The sequence below is a fragment of the Salmo trutta genome, chromosome 22 (assembly GCF_901001165.1).
Source record: "Salmo trutta chromosome 22, fSalTru1.1, whole genome shotgun sequence".
Lineage (NCBI taxonomy): Eukaryota > Metazoa > Chordata > Actinopteri > Salmoniformes > Salmonidae > Salmo > Salmo trutta.
The window spans coordinates 44826283-44850610 of NC_042978.1; the positions used below are offsets into that span (position 1 = coordinate 44826283).

The window sequence follows — 24328 nt, forward strand, 5'->3', positions numbered from 1 at the left end:
CCATAAAAAAGGTTGATGACATTTCCTCCTCATTCACTCAGCCTACTGGTCCACTGATCCCACTCACACAGAACTACCTTGACCTCTTTCTCCCCTCTCGACAGACCAGTGTCATTCTTTATTTTCTTTCCAAAACACTTGAACGTGCCGTCTCTGACAAACCCTGTCATTATTTTATCTTTATTTAACTAGGCAAGTCAGTTAAGAAGAAATTCTTATTTTCAATGACGGCCTAGGAACAGTGGGTTAACTGCCTTGTTCAGGGGCAGAAAGACAGATTTCTACCTTGTCAGCTCGGCGATTCGAACTTGCAACCTTTCGGTTACTAGCGCAACGCTCTAACCACTAGGCTACCCTGCCACCCCATCTCACTCAGGCTTCAAGGCGGCTCTCCGCGCTGCCAAAGCTGACTCTCTCTCCTCTGTTCTAATCCTCCTAGATCTATCCGCTGCCTTCGACACCATGAACCATCAGATCCTCCTCTCCACCCTCTCAGGGCTGGCGTCTCAGCCTCTGCCTCCTCCCCACCCTCTCAGGGCTGGGCGTCTCAGACTCTGCCTCCTCCACACCCTCTCAGGGCTGGGTGTCTCAGGCTCTGCCTCCTCCCCACCCTCTCAGGGCTGGGCGTCTCAGGCTCTGCCTCCTCCCCACCCTCTCAGGGCTGGGCATCTCAGGCTCTATCAGATCCTCCTCTCCACCCTCTCAGGGCTGGGCGTCTCAGACTCTGCCTCCTCTCCACCCTCTCAGGGCTGGGCATCTCAGGCTCTATCAGATCCTCCTCTCCACCCTCTCAGGGCTGGGCGTCTCAGACTCTGCCTCCTCTCCACCCTCTCAGGGCTGGGCGTCTCAGACTCTATCAGATCCTCCTCTCCACCCTCTCAGGGCTGGGCGTCTCAGACTCTATCAGATCCTCCTCTCCACCCTCTCAGAGCTGGGCGTCTCAGACTCTATCAGATCCTCCTCTCCACCCTCTAAGGGCTGGGCGTCTCAGACTCTATCAGATCCTCCTCCCCACCCTCTCAGGGCTGGGCATCTCAGGCTCTATCAGATCCTCCTCTCCACCCTCTCAGGGCTGGGCGTCTCAGACTCTGCCTCCTCTCCACCCTCTCAGGTCTGGGCATCTCAGGCTCTATCAGATCCTCCTCTCCACCCTCTCAGGGCTGGGCGTCTCAGACTCTGCCTCCTCTCCACCCTCTCAGGGCTGGGCGTCTCAGACTCTATCAGATCCTCCTCTCCACCCTCTCAGGGCTGGGCGTCTCAGACTCTATCAGATCCTCCTCTCCACCCTCTCAGAGCTGGGCGTCTCAGACTCTATCAGATCCTCCTCTCCACCCTCTCAGGGCTGGGCGTCTCAGACTCTATCAGATCCTCCTCTCCACCCTCTCAGGGCTGGGCGTCTCAGGCTCTATCAGATCCTCCTCTCCACCCTCTCAGGGCTGGGCGTCTCAGACTCTATCAGATCCTCCTCTCCACCCTCTCAGGGCTGGGCGTCTCAGACTCTATCAAATCCTCCTCTCCACCCTCTCAGGGCCGGGCATCTCAGGCTCTATCAGATCCTCCTCTCCACCCTCTCAGGGCAGGGTGTCTCAGGCTCTATCAGATCCTCCTCTCCACCCTCTCAGAGCTGGGCGTCTCAAGCTCGATAAGATCCTCCTCTCCACCCTCTCAGGGCTGGGCGTCTCAGACTCTATCAGATCCTCCTCTCCACCCTCTCAGGGCTGGGCGTCTCAGGCTCTATCAGATCCTCCTCTCCACCCTCTCAGGGCTGGGCATCTCAGACTCTATCAGATCCTCCTCTCCACCCTCTCAGGGCTGGGCATCTCAGGCTCTATCAAATCCTCCTCTCCACCCTCTCAGGGCTGGGCGTCTCAGACTCTATCAGATCCTCCTCCCCACCCTCTCAGGGCTGGGCGTCTCAGGCTCTATCAGATCCTCCTCTCCACCCTCTCAGGGCTGGGCATCTCAGACTCTATCAAATCCTCCTCTCCACCCTCTCAGGGCTGGGCGTCTCAGACTCTATCAGATCCTCCTCTCCACCCTCTTAGGGCTGGGTGTCTCAGGCTCTGCCTCCTCTCCACCCTCTCAGGGCTGGGCGTCTCAGACTCTATCAGATCCTCCTCTCCACCCTCTCAGGGCTGGGCGACTCAGACTCTATCAGATCCTCCTCTCCACCCTCTCAGGGCTGGGCGTCTCAGACTCTATCAGATCCTCCTCTCCACCCTCTCAGGGCTGGGCGACCCAGGCTCTGCCTCCACTCCACTCTCTCAGGGCTGGGCGACTCAGACTCTATCAGATCCTCCTCCCCACCCTCTCAGGGCTGGGCGTCTCAGACTCTAAACACTCCTAGATTGCATCCTGCCTGGCAGGTCGCTCCTACCATGTGGCGTGGAGAGGATGTGTCTGCAACACGTGCTCTCACTACTAGTGTCCCCCGGGGCTCGGTTCTAGGCCCTCTACTTGTTTCTCTTTACACCAAGTCACTCGGCTCTGTCATATCCTCACATGGTCTCTCCTAACATTATGATGACACTCAACTACTTTCCTCCTTCCCCCTTCTGACACCAAGGTGGCGGTACGTATCTCTGTATGCTTGGCAGACATCTCAACTTAGGATGACGGCCCACAACCTCAACAAAACGGAGATGCTCTTCCTCCCGGAGAAGGCCTGCCAGCTCCAAGACCTTTCCATCACGGTTGACAACTCTGTGGTGTCCTCCTCCCAGAGTGCAGAGAACCTTGACCCTGGACAACACCCTGTCGTTCTCTGCATACATCAAAGCAGTGACTCGCTCCTGCAGGTTCGTGTTCTACAACATCCGTAGAATACAACCTTTCCTCACACAGGAAGTGGCGCAGGTCCTAATTCCAGGCACTTGCCATCTCCCGTCCATACCACTGCAACTCTCTGTTGGTAGAGTATCTTAAACAACTCTCTGTTGGTGGAGTATCTTAAACAACTCTCTGTTGGTAGAGTATCTTAAACAACTCTCTGTTGGTGGAGTATCTTAAAGAGTATCTTAAACAACTCTCTGTTGGTAGAGTATCTTAAAGAGTATCTTAAACAACTCTCTGTTGGTAGAGTATCTTAAAGAGTATCTTAAACAACTCTCTGTTGGTAGAGTATCTTAAAGAGTATCTTAAACAACTCTCTGTTGGTGGAGTATCTTAAACAACTCTCTGTTGGTAGAGTATCTTAAAGAGTATCTTAAACAACTCTCTGTTGGTAGAGTATCTTAAAGAGTATCTTAAACAACTCTCTGTTGGTAGAGTATCTTAAAGAGTATCTTAAACAACTCTCTGTTGGTAGAGTATCTTAAAGAGTATCTTAAACAACTCTGTTGGTAGAGTATCTTAAAGAGTATCTTAAACAACTCTCTGTTAGTGGAGTATCTTAAACAACTCTCTGTTGGTAGAGTATCTTAAAGAGTATCTTAAACAACTCTCTGTTAGTGGAGTATCTTAAACAACTCTCTCACACATACACAATCCATGTCTCAATTGTCTCAAGGCTCAAAAATCATTACTTAACATGTCTCCTCCCCTTCAGATACATTGATTGATGTATGCTCTACCAACTGTGGCTCAGTTGGTAGAGCATGGTGTTTGCAACGCCAGCATGGTGTGTGCAACGCCAGGGTTGTGGGTTCGATTCCCACGGGGGGCCAGTACAAAAAAATGCATGGTATGAAATGTATGCATTCACTACTGTAAGTCGCTCTGGATAAGAGCGTCTGCTAAATGACTAAAATGTAAATATTTAACAAGTGACGTCAGTAAGGGATCATAGCTTTCTTCTGGATTCACATGGTCAGTCTACAAGTCATGGAAAGAGCAGGTGTTCTTAATGTTTTGTACACTCAGTGGGTAATTTTACATAGACAGTAATAAATCAATATTAAACTCATTATGGCAGTAGGCCAAGTATGGTATTAGTCATATAAACACCTTACTCTGCTTATCTTAATTAGCATGTCAAAATCAAAGTAAGCATACGCTGATTAAAACAACAGCCTTCCTGTATTTAGTTTCAATCAAAGCATATTATGTTTAGTGGGGTGCGCTGGTGAGTTTTTTTTATTTTTTATTCTGCTTAACCTCCTAAAATATCATCAGAAATGAGGTGGTGTTTTTGGTGTAACAGTAACATTATACTGTGCTATTATATTTGGTTGTGTTATGTAGAATATGAATGAATCACTATGTGATATTCAAAGACATTGATTCAGCTTTGATCTAACTTTACTAAATAAGCCCCATTGTGAGAAGTGGCAGAGTGGTCGCCACAGTCCGCTCCAGCAGCACTACATCCCTGCTCCAGCAGCACTACATCCCTGCTCCAGCAGCACTACATCCCTGCTCCAGCAGCACTACATCCCTGCTCCAGCAGCACTACATCCCTGCTCCAGCAGCACTACATCCCTGCTCCAGCAGCACTACATCCCTGCTCCAGCAGCACTACATCCCTGCTCCAACTACATCCCTGCTCCAGCAGCACTACATCCCTGCTCCAGCAGCACTACATCCCTGCTCCAGCAGCACTACATCCCTGTTCCAGCAGCACTACATCCCTGCTCCAGCAGCACTACATCCCTGCTCCTGCTGCACCGAACGAGCTAATTGAAGCGCACCTAGAAACGAAACATTGGCCAACGTCTCATCTTGCGCTGCACAGGATATCAGATCTCTACAACGATTGGAGAAGTGTTTAACATCACCATGGCTATCACATCCTTATGATATAGATGTTTTTCATAAGCGCAACGTGACTGCAAGAGACAGGTTGGAATGTCTGACTGAAATACGGGACAAAAAAAATAAAAATACAAATCAGTGGCGTTTGAATTTGTTGATAAAATGCGGGACATGCTTGTTTGGTTGCGGGACACGGGACAAAGGGCCAAAATGCGGGACTGTCCCGCCGCACAATCCGGGACATGCGATCACCCAACTCACCATGGCGAAATGTATTGAATTGCAGGAAATTACCTTTAAAACTTAAATTGTTATCTCTGCCTTCAAGTGAGGGCGGATAAAATTGTTTTGGGGGAAGCATGCTGCCTGTGCTCTCTCTGCCTCCCTTCAGCCAAGACACGAAAACAGCCACACGCAGCTGATGCAGTTCCCAGAATCCCGGCTCCGGTTCCCACATGAAGCATGGACCGTATCCCAAAAATAACACAGGCCCCGGGACCGTATCCCCAAAATAATACAGGCCAAGCGCAGAATATGACCGATGTTGCTTATTCAAATAAACGGGTCCAGCCGAACGAATTCATAAACGCAGTGATAGAAGCGCCACAATGTCACCAACATTCTCCCCACAATACATCATTTAAATAACAAAACATTCATCTGTCTATTGTGCGAAATCCGTTTGGGTTTGAACAGGCTGTGTAGTGTAGAGTATAATGTGATGTTTTCGTGGCCAACGATCAAAACCCGGACCTTTCGAAAGCTCAGAATACAGTAGCCTAATCTTTCGGTGACATTAAAAGGTTAATTTGTCAAGAAGCTGGCAACTGGGACGTTGCTGCATTTACAGGCTAACCTCCCACATGGCAGGCCGCTGGAGATAGCCTGCATAGACAACACAATGTCTCTGGAAATATGGAATAGGATGTTTGTAGCCTAGTAAACAGCGACGAATATACAGTGACCTTCGAGGACAAATACATCATTTTACAAACAAGATAAGATGTGGGATGTTTTTCTAGGGGCCCGGTGCATAAAGACAAAAAAGACGCTGCGGTGGCAGTAGGCTATTGGCTATATTGTGATGCCCTGCTCATCTCGTTTTCCTGCCACATCCACCTGTCCTGTCGCTACAAATCTACATTCAATTTCCGTCCCCGGCCCGATCCAAACCGACCCTTTGAAAAGACGGACTCACCCAGTACACCGGATGACGTTTGCTGCGAGGAGGCAGCACTTTGATCTGTCTTTTCCCCTTCGCCTTGCGATCGGTGTCTGTGCCGCGAGCTCTCGGTGCCACCACTGCTATCGGAGGAGCTGCTACCCGCTGCTGCAGGGGCTGCTGCTCCCGCCGCCCCCGTCTCGGGCATGGTCTTTCAGTGGGGAGTAACGGCCGATATTCTCCGGGAAAGGGGAGAGCGAAATCGCATCTCAGACAGGCAAATCATGGGCCGCTGCTGGTCGGTGTGTCAGAGAGAGATAGGGGTTAAATGAACGTGGAAGTGAAGTGAAGGTTGTTGTGGTGATGGCTGATCCTAGTTTGCAGCAGGATGCGAGCAGATTGATAGAGCTCGGGTTGATTCTTACTATGGAGGAGGGACAAAGAGAGAAGGGGGGGACGACACACGTAGGGCTACAGCCAGCCTCACACACAGACACGCGCACGCACGAAAACACACATACACGCACAGGCATGCTGGAAATAAAATATCATGGTTCTCCTTCTCGCCCTGAAAGAGAGAATTGCATTAAATGCACCCTTCACTTTCCCCTGACCTCTGCAGCCGCTAGAGAACAAATTGTTTATTTTTATAGAACCACGAGCCGATGCAAACGCGCCACCACCAGCTATGATATCGCTGAACATATAAAACGTTTTATATTTCATTTTCAATTCCATGCCATAGGAAAAAGTACGCCACCACTAGTCATGTCAGTCACCCATTATGCCACCCCATAACATACATTTATGTTCCTATAAAGCAAGGTTTATGTACTTACTTTTTACCAGATCACTCTCTAGACAGTTTAGCAGCAAAATAGCCTATGTTGTGGTAGGTGCTTGAGCAGTCCAGCAGACAGACAGACAGACAGGCAGGTGCTTGAGCAGTCCAGCAGATAGACAGGCAGGCAGGTGCTTGAGCAGTCCAGCAGACAGACAGACAGACAGGCAGGTGCTTGAGCAGTCCAGCAGATAGACAGGCAGGCAGGTGCTTGAGCAGTCCAGCAGACAGACAGGCAGGTAGGTGCTTGAGCAGTCCAACAGACAGACAGACAGGCAGGTGCTTGAGCAGTCCAGCAGACAGACAGACAGGCAGGTGCTTGAGCAGTCCAGCAGACAGACAGACAGACAGACAGACAGACAGACAGGTGCTTGAGCAGTCCAGCAGACAGACAGGCAGGTAGGTGAAGCTCCTCTCCTCAGATGTGTAATACATAACAAAGAGCCCAGCCTGTCTGTGAAGGATTAAGTACATCATTATTTATTTATAAATGCAAGAAATTTCTTCACAGATAATTTTTTTTGTGAGATAGATCATCTGCTTCCTCTCTAGCCCACATTGGAGTCATCACCATTTAATAGACATACCATAGCCTAACATATGCTTTACAATATTTCCTGGACGACAGGTCCACTTACAGTGGCCTATGATGCGTGTTTGTTCTGTTTTTATACTTTTCCATGTTTAGAACACTGTCGTAAACAGTATTCTCTTTTTCAAAACCACTATTTCTATACTTTGTAAATAGCCTTCGAGAAGGTGAACCCAGAGACCTCATAAATTGTATTTAATTTGTCAAACCGTCAAAACACAGGAACACAAAAGGGGCACACTGTCCACAAAGATTCAGTTAGAGTATACTCCTACTGTAGACAGAGAATGTTAGATTTGAAGTCTTCTTCAAAGCTAATATTGATGGTAGCCAACGTAACAGTCTCCACACATGACAAACCCCCCAACTTCTTATTAGTTTAGTGTGTGTGTGTGTGTGTGTGTGTGTGTGTGTGTGTGTGTGTGTGTGTGTGTGTGTGTGTGTGTGTGTGTGTGTGTGTGTGTGCGCGTGTAAGGTGCACCAAGAGAATAACATGATGATTGCTTTTACCATACAAAAATCAAATCCAATTATATTGGTCACATACACATATTTAGCAGATGTTATTGCGGGTGTAGCGAAATGCATGTGTTCTCTAGCTCCAACAGTGCAGTAGTATCAATTCACAACAATACACACAAATACACACAATACACACAAATAGACCTGGCTGTGTGGGGCCGCCAGGACAACAACCTCTTCCTCAACGTGATCAAGACAAAGGAGATGATTGTGGACTACAGGAAAAGGAGGACCGAGCACGCCCCCATTCTCATCAATGGGGCTGTAGTGGAGCAGGTTGAGAGCTTCAAGTTCTTTGGTGTCAACATCACCAACAAACTAACATGGTCGAAGCACACCAAGGCAGTCATGAAGAGGGCACAACAAAACCTACTCTCCCTCAGGAGACTGAAAAGATTTGGCATGGGTCCTCAGATCGTCAAAAGGTTCGACAGCTGCACCATCGAGAGCATCCTGACTGGTTGCATCACTGCCTTGTATGGCAAATGCTCGGCCTCTGACCGCAAGGCACTACAGAGGGTAGTGTGTACGGCCCAGTACATCACTGGGGCCAAGCTTCCTGCCATCCACGACCTCTATACCAGGCGGTGTCAGAGAAAGGCCCTAAAAATTGTCAAAGATACCAGCCACCCTAGTTATAGACTGTTCACTCTGCTACCGCACGGCAAGCGGTACCGGAGCGTCAAGTCTAGGTCCAAGAGGCTTCTAAACAACTTCTACCCCCAAGCCATAAGACTACTGAACATTGATTGACTCTGTACCGGTACCCCCTGTATATAGCCTTGCTATTGTTGTTTTACTGCTGCTCTTTAATTCTTTTTTTATTTTTTATTTTATTTTTTGAGGTATTTTTCTTAAAACTGCATTGTTGGTTAAGGGCTTGTAAGTAAGCATTTCACTGTAAGGTCTACACCTGTTGTATTCGGCGCATGTGACAAATACAATTTGATTTGATTTGATTTGAAATCTAAAAGTAAAAGAATGGAATTAAGAAATATATCAATATTCGATCGAGCAATTTCGGAGTGGCATTGACACCAAAAGCCAGAGGTAGGGATGAAGACAAAGTCTTGGTGCTGATGGTTCAAGGACGGTGCCAGCTGTCCTCGATGGAGCCCATTGAATAATTCAGATCAAAAGAGTTAAAGAGTGTCCCTCAGGCACTAGGCTCTGACTGCATAGGTATCCTGCCTATAAACAGGCTGCGTCTCAATAGTCTAGAGTAGATTCCTCTCTTTGCCTCCTTCATGTGCACTGATCTAAAAAGAAACAGAAGCTGACAGCAATAATGACAGGATATACCCAGAGGATATGCTGTCACTTGTCCAGTCCTGTTAAATTAGTGCAAATCTCTCGTAAACATAACTGAGCATCTGACCAAATCACGCAAGATTTTAGTTCTTGGTTAACCAAGATTAGATCAGTCCTGATGAAGGAGAAGAGACAAGAGAGGAGGGATTATTACTGTACAACAGACCACGCATTCATCCTGCACGTCTTAATTGACAAACAAACAAACCAAAACAAAGTCAAAGTCTTCTCATGCTTTGATCATTTCAAAATAAGCTTTCGACTCAATTTGTGAGGTCTGGGGTCTGCTCACCAACCAGGAATTCACAAAATGGGAAAAACACAACGTAAAACACCAAATAATGCATGCAGAGCAGAAATAGGCCGATACCCGCTAATTATCACAATTCAGAAATGAGCAGTTAAATTCTACAACCACCCAAAAGGAAGCAATTCCCAAACTTTCCATAACAAAGCCATCACCTACAGAGAAATAATCCTGGAGAAGAGTCCCCTAAGCAAATTGGTCCAGGGGCTCTGTTCACAAACAGACCCCACAGAGCCCCAGGACAGCAACACAATTAGACTCAACCAAATCATGAGACAACAAAAAGATAATTACTTGACATATTGGAAAGAATTTACCAAAAAACAGAGCAAACTAGAATGCTATTTGGCCCTAAACAGAGAGTACACAGTGTCAGAATACCTGACCACTGTGACTGAACCAAAATTAAGGAAATCTTTGACTATGTACAGACTCAATGAGCATAGCCTTGCTATTGAGGAAGGCCGCGGAAGGCAGACCTGGTTCTCAAGAGAAGACAGGCCATGTGCACACTGCCCACAAAATGAGGTGGAAACTGAGCTGCTCTTCCTAACCCCCTGCCAAATGTATGACCATATTAGAGACACATATTTCCCTCAGATTACACAGACCCACCAATAATTTGAAAAAACATATCCAACTTTGATAAACTCCCATATCTATTGGGTGAAATTCCACAGTGTGGAATCACAGCAGCAATATTTGTGACCTGTTGCCACAAGAAAAGGCCAACCAGTGAAGAACGAACACCATTGTAAATACAACACATATTTATGTTTATTTATTTTCCCTTTTGTACTTTAACTATTTGCACATCATTACAACACTGTATATATACATAATATGACATTTGAAAAGTCTTTATTCTTTTGGAACTTTTGTAAGTGTAATGTTTACAGTTAATTTGTTATTGTTTTTTATCTATTTCACTTGCTTTGGCAATGTAAACATATGTTTCCCATGCCAATACAGCCCTTAAATTGAAATGATTGAGACTATTGAGACACACCCTCAGAGTCTTCTCCTGTTCTTCACCCCTTTGGCCACCATCTGCCGTGGAGCCCATCCCTCCCACCCCTCACAGCCCTCCTACCCAGCCCTCCCACCGCGCTGAGCCCAGCCCTCCAACCCCTCCCAGCCCAGCCCTCCTACCCAGCCCTCCCATCCCTCCCATCCCTCCCATCCCTCCCACCCCTCACAGCCCAGCCCTCCCACCCCTCACAGCCCAGCCCTCTAACCCCTCACAGCCCAGCTCAGCTCAGCCCTCCTACCCAGCCCTCCCACCACTCTGAACCCAGCCCTCTATCCCCTCACAGCCCAGCCCAGCCCTCCTACCCAGCCCTCCCACCACTCTGAGCCCAGCCTTCCAACCCCTCCCAGCACTCTCCTCGGTGAAGCTCAGAGGTAGCTAGTATCACCAGCATACATTCTGCTTACTCACCATCCTCTCTCTCATCTGACAGCCACAAAGATCTGCAGTGGGGCTCCCCAGTGAACATATACACTGAGTGTACAAAACATTAGGAACACCTTCTGAATATTGTGTATCAGTTGTGTATGTGTGCCATTCAGAGGGTGAATGGGTAAAACAAAGACTTAAGTGCCTTTGAACAGGGTATGGTAGTAACTGCCAGGCGCACTGGTTTGTGTCAAGAACTGCAACGCTGCTGGGTTTTTCACGCTTAACAGTTTCCTGTGTGTATCAAGAATGGTCCACCACCCAAAGGACATCCAGCCAAGTTGACAGAACTGTGGGAAGCATTGCATTCAACATGGGCCAGCATCCTTGTGGAACGCTTTCGACACATTGTAGAGTACATGCCCAAACAAATTGAGGCTGGGCAAAGGAGGGCAAAAGGGGGTACAACTCAATATTCAGAAGGTGTTCCTAATGTTTTGTAAAATCACTGTATATGTTCACTGGGGAGCCCCACTGCAGATCTTTGCAGCTGTCAGATGACAGAGAGGATGACGAGTATTCAAACTAGGCGTCAAAACAAATGTAATTTATGGGACTTGTCTATGTATTGACCCCCACGGGGTTAGGGCAGGAGAGCCGTGAGCTCCGTTGTGAAGCATTGACAGGTAATCCTCGAATCATCCAAAAGAGACTGGATTATTATTTTTAACTAAATGAAAACACCTAAGGCTTGTATAATAATAACAATATAATATTGTATCTTCTCAATCAAATAACTGGATCCTTTACAACCCTTTAAGAATGAGAAGTAAAACCGAATTTCAATCATAAGGTAAATTACAGTTTATATGGGATTTATTTCAGTGATCAAAGTACTAGGACTAGACTGAAACTGAGCTGACAGAAACAGGTTCACTTCAAGGCAAGTAAGGATATGGCCAGATGGTGACGTCACCACAGTGACTGACAGCTTATCGTGTGTTTCACAGAGAGAAAACAAATTACTCTACTGTAGATAGGCCTGTTACATAATGTATTTGCTGCAAGTGCTCAAAGAAAATATGGCAGGTTTCTATCATGATGATTATTCTCCCAAAAATATATATGTTTGTAAAAATAAAATTAAAAATACTTTCTAAAACATCCTTAAATATAATAGAAAACTACATTGAAAAATCTATAGGCATGCACGTTATCAAAGAGTATGATATTAAAGCTGCAATATGTAACTTTTGGGATGACACCACCAAATTACCATAGAAATGCGAGTTATAGATCTGTCATTCTAATTTAAAGCAAGTCCAAGAAGCTATAGATTTGTTCTATGTGCAATATGTCTATGCTTCTAGTTCTTAAGTTTTGTTATTGCGTCTTTTACTTTCAGTTTTGTACACCAGCTTCAAACAGCTGAAAATACAATATTTGTGGTTATGTAAAATATATTTCACAGCGGTTTAGATGATACAATGATTCTATACACTGCACTTGCTTGCTTGCCCCATAAACTGAAATTAGGCGAGCTATTCGAATTTTAGCAACCAGGAAATGGTGGAGTGATTTCTGCATAGTGCACCTTTAACTGTTCATAATGTGCCTAGTACCTATAACAGTAGGTCAGCTACTACAGTCTCAATAACATAGATTCAACCAGAGAGGAAGAGGCGAAGCGAGAGGTTTCACCCTCGCCAAAGTATGTCCAAAATAAATCCAATGCGTTTCTAAAGGCTTATTTTGGACCTACAGTAAGCTTGTCGCCTGCCTTCCCGTGTTTAGGACAACGACTCCCATTGTAAGGGCGGAGACATGAGCATCTCGTCATTATATTAAGATCTCTGCTACAACGTTGAACAAACGATATTAAGTAACAAGGTCAGCGAATGATGTCATATTTATGCAAACTCAACAAAATGCAAAATTGCGCACATGATGTCGCTGCAGTAGCAGCACGGACCCATTTTGATAGCACAAAAAAGGAGGGCATATTCTTGATTGACGGTGGTTGGACCAGTTACATTCATGCATCTCTTCCGAGATTGAGGACCCCAGACCAATACAAACCATCCGTAGTATTAACACGTTTTCGTATTTTTGGAAACGGAAAGAAAGAAGCGTGGAGACAGGCGATGGGAGTTTGTGCGCTGAATGTCACCGATATATAGTAAATACAACTCTGCGTTGTCTAACTGCCATATTCAAGTATTTCAGTCACCACCAGAACGCTTGACAGCCTCGAGTGAATCTCATGTGAGATTCGTCTTTTTACTAAACGATGGTAACATTTCACATGGACAGCTGTAGTTGTTATAGCTTCTACCGAGAATAGGGTCTACACATAACCTAGCTATCTACATACAATGGGCAGAGCCTATCAGCTATGCAACATTTGTTGTGATTTGCTTTGAGTCATAATGTTGCCATGCACTTGCGGATTGTGGAGAAGCGCTTTTCACACCCTCAAGACATTCAGGTTAGTCAAAACTCTCTGGGCTAGTTGCTTTTATTTCAATTCAATGTATCCTGATCATAACCATACTTCTACCGTTTTATAACCAATATATCCCTTAATAATATCCCTTAACAAATCGATAACCCACATTTTGTTACCCAGCCATATAACAGTCCCATGATCTGACTTATCTTCCCTGTCTTCAAATGTGTAATAATAATAAATATAGTTGCGAGCAGCGATGACCCGGGGTCCAAGCCTTTTTTGTCCCGTTTTCGCTTGCTCAAATATTATGCCTTATTTTACAAGTCATAAAATGTATTTCTGGTACAACACCCCTCACTGTCCAGGGATGTCTGTCAAAGCTGCAGGGGTGAGGTTTGACCCTAGGCTGCCTTGGGTTGGTATGTATTACAAGACTAAGGCACTAGCCCTCTGAGCCGTGCTCACCTCATGGTTGAACACTATGGAAGAGCATACGGTGCCTTCTGAAAGTATTCAGACCCCTTTACTTTTTCCACATTTTGTTACGTTACAGCCTTATTCTAAAATGGATTCAATAAAACATTTTCCTCAGGAATCTACACACAGTACCCCATAATGACAAAGTGATTTTTTTTTTGTTGAAATTTTAGCAAATGTATTAAATACAGAAATACGTTATTTACATAAGTATTCAGACCCTTTGCTATGAGACTTGAAATTGAGCTCAGGTGCATCCTGTTTCCATTGGTCATCCTTGAGCTATTTCTACAACTTGATTGGAGTACACCTGTGGTAAATTCAATTGATTGGACATGATTTGGAAAGGCACACACCTGTCTATATAAGGTCCCACAGTTGACAGTGCATGTCAGAGCAAAAACCAAGCCATGATGTTGAAGGAATTGTCCGTAGAGCTCCGAGACAGGATTGTGTCGGGGCACAGAATTAGGGAAGGGTACCAAACAATGTCTGCAGCATTGAAGGTCCCCAAGAACACAGTGGCCTCCATAATTCTTAAATGGAAGAAGTTTGGAACCACCAAAACTCTTCCTAGAGCTGGCTTCCCGGCCAAACTGAGCAATTGGGGGAGAAGGGCCATGGTCAGGGAGGTGACCAAGAACCTAATGGTCACTCTGACAGAGCTCTAGACTTCCTCTGTGGAGATGGGTGAACCATCAGGACCTCAGACTGGGGTGAAGATTCACCTTCCAACAGGACAACGGCCCTAAGCACACAGACAAGGCATCGCAGGAGTGGCTTCGGGACAAGTCTCTGAATGTCCATGAGTGGCCCAGCCAGAGCCCGGACTTGAACCCGATTGACCATCTCTGGAGAGACCTGAAAATAGCTGTGCAGCAACGCTCCCCATCCAACCTGACAGAGCTTGAGAGAAGAATGGTAGAATCTCCCCAAATACAGGTGTGCCAAGCTTGTAGTGTCATACCCAAGAAGACTCAAGGCTGTAATCCCTGCCAAAGGTGCTTCGACAAAGTACTTAGGAAAGGGTCTGAATACTTATAAAATGTGATATGTTTTTAGGGGGGGGGGACAATTTAATCCATTTCATAATAAGGCTGTAACATAACAAAATGTGGAAAAAGTCAAGGGGTTTGAATACTTTCAGAATGCACTGTATGTGTATGAATTGCAGGTTCCAGTGTTGCACAAATCATATAACATTCCATTTAGCAGGTTGCTTTCATCCAAAGCAGCTTAGTCATGCGTGCATACATTCTTTACACTTGGGGGGTTGTGAGAATTGAACCCACTATTTTGCCAGCGCCGTGCTCTACCAACTGAGCTACAGAGAACCACCATGTGGATAGTGGACAACTGCACACTTCAGGGAAAAAGTGCAGAGTATTGACATGCATAGCCTGCAAGGGCTCCAACCCTCCAATAGCACAAATACACTGAGTGGACAAAACATTAAGACCACCTTCCTAGTATTGAGTTGCACCCATCCTTTTGCCCTCAGAACAGCCTCAATTCGTCAGGTCATGGACTCTACAAGGTGTTGAAAGAGTTCCACAGGGATGCTGGACCACGTTGACTACAATGCTTCCCACAGTTGTGTCAAGTTGACTGGATGTCCGTTGGGTGGTGGACCATTCTTGATACACGCGGTAAACCGTTGAGTGTGAAAAACCCAACAGCATTGTAGTTCTTGACACAAACCGGTGCGCTTGGCACCTACTACCATATCCCTTTCAAAGGCACTTCATTATTTTGTCTTGCCCATTCACCCTCTGAATGGCACACATGTACAATCCATGTCTCAATTGTCTCAAGGCTTAAAAATCCTTATTTAACCCGTCTCCTCCCTTTCATCTACACTGGTTGATGTGGATTTAACAAGTGACATCAATAAGGGATCATTGCTTTCACTTGGATTCACCTGGTCAGTCTATGTCATGGAAAGAACTAGTGTTCTTAATGTTTTCTGCACTCAATGTAGATGTATATTTGGCCGAACATTAGATTTCTATAATGTAATGTATTGAACTGAACTGAACTGTACTGTAATGTACTGAACTGTACTGTAATGTACTGAACTGAACTGAACTGTAATGTACTGAACTGTACTGTACTGTAATGTAATGTATTGAACTGTACTGTACTGTAATGTACTGAACTGTACTGTAATGTGCTGTAATGTACTGTACTGTAATGTAATGTATTGAACTGAACTGAACTGTACTGAACTGTAATGTACTGAACTGTACTGTACTGTAATGTATTGAACTGAACTGAACTGTACTGAACTGTAATGTACTGAACTGAACTGTACTGTAATGTGCTGTAATGTACTGTACTGTAATGTACTGAACTGAACTGTACTGTAATGTAATGTATTGAACTGAACTGAACTGTAATGTACTGACCTGAACTGAACTGAACTGTAATGTACTGAACTGTACTGTAATGTGCTGTAATGTACTGAACGGTAATGTAGTGAACTGTAATATACTGAACTGTAATGTACTGAACTGTAATGTACTGAACGGTAATGTAGTGAACTGTAATATACTGAACTGTAATGTACTGAACTGTAATATACTGAACTGTAATGTACTGAACTGTAATATGCTGAACTGTAATGTACTGAACTGTAATGTGCTGTAATATACTGAACTGTAATGTACTGAACCTTAATGTACTGAACTGTAATGTGCTGTAATGTACTGCAATGTGCTGTAATGTACTGCAATGTGCTGTAATGTACTGAACTGTAATGTGCTGTAATGTACTGTAATGTGCTGTAATGTACTGCAATGTGCTGTAATGTACTGAACTGTAATGTGCTGTAATGTACTGCAATGTGCTGTAATGTACTGAACTGCAATGTGCTGTAATGTACTGCAATGTGCTGTAATGTACCGACATGTACTGAACTGTCATGTGCTGTAATGTACTGTAATGTACTGAACGGTAATGTACTGAACTGTAATGTGCTGTAATGTACTGAACTGTAATATGCTATAATGTACTGAACTGTAATGTACTGAACGGTAATGTGCTGTACTGTAATGTGCTGTAATGTAGCTCAGTTGGTAGAGCATGGTGTTTGCAACACCAGGGTTGTGGGTTCGATTCCCACGGGGGGCCAGCACAGAAAAATAATGTATTAAATGAAATGAAATGTATGCATTCACTACTGTAAGTCGCTCTGGATAAGGGCGTCTGCTAAATGACTAAAATGTAATGTACTGAACTGTACTGAACTGTAATGTGCTGTAATGTACTGAACGGTAATGTACTGAACTGTAATGTACTGAACTGAGCTGTACTGTAATGTAATGTACTGAACCGGTCACAACCTGTAGACTTGTTTACGTGCTGCTGTGCGGTTTGTTGCTAACCTTACTTTGCTACCTGCCAACTTTATGGTTTTTACTTTTTAATTACAGTTTTATATATATATTTTTTTCCCTCGCTCGACTTTTCATTCAACTTTTTCACCCCTGACGCTTTATCTGGACGTGGTTCGTCAGGACCTCAACCAGCCGAAGCTAAGTAGTAACATTAACATTGTGCCTTCTAATTGTGGACGTTTATTACTCATATCTGCTGTCCTGCACCTGACTCCTCTCCACCAGCTACACACAGGCACTATTACAGAATCACTCACCACCGAATGGAGTCAGCAGGAGCAGACGCCCTCCCTGTGGCGGTAGAGGAGCGCGTCCAGCAGCACGCGACCATGTTGCAACGTCTGGGCACTGCCATGGATCGTGTGCTGCAGACGATGGATCGTTGGGAGAGAGGAGGAGGTCTTCCAGCGCCTCCACCAGCCCCACTACAGCAGACCCCACTGTCCACCCCTCCTTCACTCGGCTTGCGCTCCCGAGGGATTATGATGGGACGGCTGCTGGATGCCAGGGGTTCCTACTCCAGCTGGAACTCTACCTGGCGACAGTCCACTCGGCTCCTTCGGGACGTGAGGTCGTGTCCGCCCTCGTCTCCTGCCTCTCAGGCAAAGCCCTGGAGTGGGCCAACGCCGTATGGAGTGGACCATTACGCAGAGTTCACCCGCCGCTTTCGGGCAGTTTTTGACCACCCGCCTGAGGGTCGAGCGGCGGGTGAACGTCTGTTCCACCTGAGGCAGGGGACGAGGAGCGTGCAGGATTTCGCTTTGGACTTCCGGACCCTGGCCGCCAGTGCGGGATGGAACGACAGGGCCCTGATCGATCACTTCCAGTGCAGTTTGTGCGAGGACGTCCATCGGGAGTTGGCCTGCCGAGACACCACCCTTACGTTGGACCAGCTGGTGGACCTGTCCATCCGGCTGGACAACCTGCTGGCTACCCGCGGACGTCTGGATCGGGGCCTGTCAGTTCCATCCCCCAGGACCTCCTCTCCGACGCCCATGGAGCTGGCAGGTGCTGCGCTTAGGGCGACCGGAGGAGTGGCCATTCCCTGCACCATCTGTGGCCGCAGAGGGCACACTGCTGGTCAGTGCTGGGGGGGTTCCTCAGGGAGTCGAGGCAGCAGGCAGGGCACTATCGTGTCACCCCAGGTGAGTCGGCACCAGGCTCACCCAGAGCCCCCTGTTGCTCACATGTATGTGTTTATTACATTTCCTGAGTTTTCCCCGCATTCCCAGCATAAGGCGCTTGTAGATTCAGGCGCAGCTGGGAATTTTATTGGCCGTTCATTTGCCCATAGTTTAGGGATCCCCCTTGTTCCTGTGGATATGCCCTTCCCTGTGCATGCCCTAGATAGTCGACCATTAGGGTCAGGGCTGATTAGGGAGACCACCGCTCCACTAGACATGGTTACGCAGGAGGGTCACAAGGAGAGAATCAGTCTCTTCCTTATTGATTCTCCTGCTTTTCCCGTGGTGCTGGGCCTACCCTGGTTGGCCTGTCATGACCCCACTATTTCGTGGCAACAGAGGGCTCTCAAGGGGTGGTCACAAGTGCTCAGGGAGGTGTGAAAGGAAAGTCCAGACCAGGTCTCCACCGTGCGCATCCCCTCAGAATATGCCGATTTGGCTCTCGCCTTCTGTAAGAAGAAGGTGACTAAATTACCACCCCGTCGACGGGGGGATTGTGCGATAAATCTCCTGGTAGATGCAGCACTTCCCAGGAGTCACGTGTATCTTCTGTCACAGGAGGAGACGGCGGCTATGGAAACATATGTCTCCGAATCCCTGGGGCAGCGATACATTCGGCCCTCCACTTCACTTGCCTCCTCGAGTTTCTTTTTTGTGAAGAAGAAGGATGGAGGTCTGCGCCTGTGTATTGACTATCGGGGTATCAATCAGATCACGGTGAGGTACAGCTCATCGCCAGTGCGATCGAGTCAATGCACGGGGCGCGCTTCTTCACAAAATTGGATCTCAAGAGCGCTTACAACCGGGTGCGTATCAGGGAGGGGGACGAGTGGAAGACGGCATTTAGTACCACCTCAGGGCACTATGAGTACCTTGTCATGCTGTACGGGTTGATGAATGCTCCGTCAGTCTTCCAGGCCTTTGTAGACGAGATTTTCAGGGACCTGCACGGGCAGGGTGTAGTGGTGTATATCGACGACATTCTGATATACTCCGCTACACGTGCCGAGCATGTGTCCCTGGTGCGCAGGGTGCTTGGTCGACTGTTGGAGCATGACCTGTACATCAAGGCTGAGAAATGTCTGTTCTTCCAACAGTCCGTCTCCTTCCTAGGGTACCGCATTTCCACTTCAGGGGTGGAGATGGAGAGTGACCGCATTTCAGCCGTGCGTAATTGGCCGACTCCCACCACAGTTTCTAGGGTTTTCTAACTACTACCGGAGGTTTATCCGGGGCTTTGGTCAGGTAGCGGCTCCCATTACCTCACTGCTGAAGGTGGGACCGGTGCGACTGCAGTGGTCGGCTGAGGCGGACAGGGCTTTTGGTCACCTGAAGGCTCTGTTTACCTCGGCTCCCGTGCTGGCTCATCCAGATCCCTCTTTGGCGTTCATAGTGGAGGTGGACGCGTCCGAGGCTGGGATAGGAGCCGTGCTCTCTCAGCACTCGGGTACGCCACCAAAGCTCCGCCCCTGTGCCTTCTTTTCGAAGAAGCTCAGCCCGGAGGAGGGGAACTATGATGTGGGGGACCGGGAGCTGTTGGCTGTCGTCAAGGCTCTGAAGGCGTGGAGACATTGGCTTGAGGGGGCGAGACACTCTTTTCTCATCTGGACTGACCACCGTAATCTGGAGTACATCCGGGCGGCGAGGAGACTGAGCCCTCGCCAGGCAAGGTGGGCCATGTTTTTTACCCGTTTTGTGTTCACCCTGTCCTACCGACCAGGTTCCCAGAGCGCTAAGGCAGACGCACTGTCCCGGCTGTATGACAGAGAGGAGCGGTCCATGGATCACACTCCTATACTCCCGGCCTCTTGCCTGGTGCTGTAATGTACTGAACTGTACTGTAATGTACTGAACTATACTGTGTTGTAATGTACTGAACTATACTGTGTTGTAATGTACTGAACTGTAATGTACTGAACTGTACTGTAATGTACTGTGCTGTAATGAACTGTACTGTAATGTACTGTGCTGTAATGAACTGTACTGTAATGTACTGTACTGTACTGTACTGTACTGAACTGTGCTGTAATATACTGAACATAATTGTAGTGTATTATACTGTACTTTACTGTACTGAATCTACTGTATTGTACTTTACTTTACTGTAATGTACTATACTAGACTATACTGTACAGAACTATACTGTACTATACTAGACTATACTGTACAGAACTATACTGTACAATACTAGACTACTGTACTGAACTATACTGTGCTATACTAGACTACTGTACTGAACTATACTGTGCTATACTATTTTTACCCATTTAAACTGGTCTTGGTCAGGTCATGGTCTCGATCCACTGGTCCTTGGTCTGGGTCTTAAAAACTCTTGGTCTGGATTTAAAGGGTTCTGGTTCTGACTTCATCTCTGGTACTCTCACCAATCGTATACTTTTGAATCCATGTGGGTAGTGGAGCAGTGCAGACTTCAGGAAACATTGTAGAGTATTGAGATGCATGGCCAGCAGGGTCTTCCCTCAGGGCCTTCCCTCATGGCCTTCCCTCATGGCCTTCCCTCATGGCCTTCCCTCGTGGCCTTCCCTCATGGTCTTCCCTCAGGGCCTTCCCTCAGGGCCTTCCCTCATGGCCTTCCCTCATGGCCTTCCCTCATGGTCTTCCCTCATGGCCTTCCCTCATGGCCTTCCCTCAGGGTCTTCCCTCATGGCCTTCCCTCATGGTCTTCCCTCATGGCCTTCCCTCAGGGTCTTCCCTCAGGGTCTTCCCTCAGGGTCTTCCCTCAGGGCCTTCCCTCAGGGTCTTCCCTCATGGCCTTCCCTCATGGCCTTCCCTCATGGCCTTCCCTCAGGGTCTTCCCTCAGAGTCTTCCCTCATGGCCTTCCCTCATGGCCTTCCCTCAGGGTCTTCCCTCAGGGCCTTCCCTCAGGGCCTTCCCTCAGAGTCTTTCCTCAGGGCCTTCCCTCAGGGTCTTCTCTCAGGGCCTTCCCTCAGGGTCTTCCCTCCAAGACTGACTTGAATTGTCAGCCCGACATCACTCAACTTCATTGGCTCACAGCGGCCATGATGTTTACGATATCTACTGCTTTTGAAGATCTTGGTCTTGAGGTGCTGTACACCAAGTTTCTGAGAAATTGGTATAGTTGTGTCCGAGTCCACGATCGACAGCCTGATTAACTCTATGCGAAGGAGATGTGTTGTGCTGCATGAGGCAAATGGTGGTCACACCAGAAACTGACTGGTTTTCTGATCCACGCCCCTACTTTTTTTTAAGGTATTTGTGACCAACAGAAGCATATCTGTATTCCCAATCATGTGAAATCCAAAGATTATGGCCTAATGACTGATTTCCTTACATGAACTGTAACTCATGAAAACCTTAGAAATTGTTCCATGTAGCGTTTAAACATTTTGTTCAGTGTATATATATCGCACTTTTCAAGCACCCAGTCGCTTGACAATTGTATAAATGTCTTCAGCAGAGCATCTCCATCAGCGAGGGGCCTGTGTATCCCGACCAGAGCGGTATGCGATGCTGAGACCATCTTTGCCCTGTCGTCGGGCCACGGCAGGTGTGGTGTGGCGGTGGTCCGTGTCAGTGGTCCTGCCTCCTCCATGGTCCTGAGAAACATGGCAGGTCTGACCCAGGCTCTACCCCCTCGTACCGCCCTGCTACGGAGGATCACTGACCCCCAGTCCAAAGAGCTGCTGGACCGAGGACTGGTCCTCTGGTTCAAAGGTCAGATTGGTCTTAGAGGACATCTCACAGTTATTATCGGATAAACCCACAATGCATTTTGATTTAAAAAAAAATATATATAAGCATCTCATAGTAGCTGTTCTTGTTTGTCTTATCCAATGTTGTTGTCGTGACTGTTGTTGTGCTTTCTTGTCAGGTCCCCACAGCTTCACAGGGGAAGACAGTGCAGAGTTCCATATTCACGGAGGTCCTGCAGTCATCACAGCTGTCTTACAAGCCCTAGGTAAACACACAGTCATATGATGAGAGATATGAGTGGTCTGATTGAGTGTGATGTCCAGAGAGTATCTGCTGATGCTCCAGATACTCAACTAGTCTAAAGAAGGACAGTTTTATTGCTTCTTTAATCAGAACAACAGTTTTCAGCTGTGCTAAGATAATTGCAAAAGGGTTTTCTAATGATAAATTAGCCTTTTTAAAATGATAAACTTGGATTAGCTAACACAATAGTAATTGCTACAATAGTAATTTACAACATTAACAATGTCTACACTGTATTTCTGATCAATTTGATGTTATTTTAATGGGCAGAAAAATGTGCTTTTCTTTCAAAAACAAGGACATTTCTAAGTGACCCCAAACTTTTGAACGATAGTGTGTGTGTATATATATATATATATACATATATATATATATATATAGTACTAGGCTAGAGCCTAGAGGAGGTAAGTGTTCTTGTAGCTGTTTCATCTGGGTGTCTGCGTTGCTTTCCTTCCTGCAAACACTTTCCTTGAACTTGAGAGCAATGCAGAACTGTTGTCAGCGTCCTTGCAATGTTCATGTTTGGCTGCTAGGGGGCAGTGTTATATAAATGAATGTAAACTGTGCAGTGTCTCAGATTTGCATCTTCTCAGAACAGCTAGTCAACAACACAATACATAAAGCTGATGATTATATAATCCTGGTGTCTCCTGTAGTTACCAGCTTTGTTGTTCTTTATTAATGCTGTAGTAGTGCAACTGGCAACAGTCTCTGGTTGATGTAATGCCTTTGCAGAGCGTGTAAGAATCAGGCCACCATATTAACAACCAATAAATTAAGTTCTGTAAAGGTTCTAACAAAAACACCTTAACTCATTGCCAGGGTCGTCAATGTAAATAGTCCGGTGGCCATTTGATTAATTGTTCAGCCGTCTTATGGCTTAGGGGTAGAAGCTGTTAAGAAGCCTTGGTCCTAGTCTTGGCGCTCCAGTACCGCTTGCTGTGCGGTAGCAGAGAAAAAAGTCTATGACTTGGGTGACTGAAGTCAAGTGCATTAGAGTGTCTAGTTTGAGAAACAGACGCCTCACAAGTCCTCAACTGGAAGCTTCATTAAATAGTACCCTCAAAACACCAGTCTCAATGTCAACAGTGAAGAGGCGACTCCGGGATGCTGGCCTTCTGTTGACCCTGTTTTCTTTCTCTGTCTTGCTGTGCGTTGTGTGTTATGCAGGAAGCCTTGAGGGTGTGAGGCCTGCGGAGGCAGGGGAGTTCACGCGGAGGGCCTTCCACGCGGGGAAACTGGGCTTGACGGAGGTGGAGGGCCTGGGGGACCTGATCCACGCTGAGACTGAGGCCCAGAGGAGGCAGGCCCTCAGGCAGATGGATGGGGAGCTGGGCCGTCTCTACCAGGACTGGAGTTACAGGCTCAAACGGGTAGGTAGTAGGTTCCCCAGAGAAAGAGAAAATACATGCATGGTTACCTAGCCTGGATCGGCTTCACCCAGCTTGTTGTTGTCTAAGCTAGCCAGGCAGTTGTTCAGCGGTGTTGCATTAAAAACACACAGATCTCAAAGTTAGGATTCAGGCCTTTGTGTATACTGTAGAAGTCTAGGGTGAGCTGTTTGAGTTGGCGTGGTTGCCATTTGGCTGCGAGTCGTCCCCAGGCCATTGTTAGAGTGGTCTGATTAAGTGTGATGTCCAGAGAGCGTCTTGTCTATACTGTAGTTGTCTGACAGCAGGGATGAGAGATCAGGGATCAGGAACCAGCTGATCCTAGATCTGTGCCAATGGGCAGCTTCTACCCAGAGTGTATCATGTGATCTCTACCTTGGCACCAGACCTGGGTATCAACACTTCACCACCTCTCCTGAGAGGAGTGCTACAGAAAAGAGCCTAATTTTGGTCTTCCTGAGGAAGACCGTCAGCAGCCTAACAAAATCCAATCTCTATTTTTGACAGACAAAATAGTATGTTTGGAATCTACCTACTGTAGTTTCACCCTTTCCTTAGTTCGGCATGCAGACAATGCTGCTATTGTTTCTCTGGTACAATGTGTGGATGGAGGGAACATGC

The 24328-nt window shown here is 46.8% G+C and overlaps 2 protein-coding genes across 8 annotated transcripts in view; one reads left to right on the forward strand and one right to left on the reverse strand.

The window, feature by feature from the left end:
- The window catches only part of ano8b (anoctamin 8b), an 87814-nt gene extending 81355 nt beyond the window's left edge, over nucleotides 1-6459 (reverse strand). For 5 of the 6 annotated variants that reach the window (XM_029708111.1, XM_029708109.1, XM_029708108.1 and 2 more), the window contains exon 1: nucleotides 5891-6459. In XM_029708111.1, the coding sequence (XP_029563971.1) occupies nucleotides 5891-6062 (172 nt within the window). In that variant the 5' untranslated portion in view covers nucleotides 6063-6459. The remainder of the gene's footprint in view (nucleotides 1-5890) is intronic. The other variant, XM_029708115.1, reaches the window with a different exon arrangement.
- Nucleotides 6460-12679: 6220 nt separating this feature from the next.
- gtpbp3 (GTP binding protein 3, mitochondrial) overlaps nucleotides 12680-24328 on the forward strand; it is a 32625-nt gene continuing 20976 nt past the window's right edge. Inside the window, exons 1-4 of one of the 2 annotated variants that reach the window (XM_029708117.1) lie at nucleotides 12680-13314; nucleotides 21775-22034; nucleotides 22192-22278; nucleotides 23487-23689. In XM_029708117.1, the coding sequence (XP_029563977.1) occupies nucleotides 13256-13314; nucleotides 21775-22034; nucleotides 22192-22278; nucleotides 23487-23689 (609 nt within the window). In that variant the 5' untranslated portion in view covers nucleotides 12680-13255. The remainder of the gene's footprint in view (nucleotides 13315-21774; nucleotides 22035-22191; nucleotides 22279-23486; nucleotides 23690-24328) is intronic. The other variant, XM_029708118.1, reaches the window with a different exon arrangement.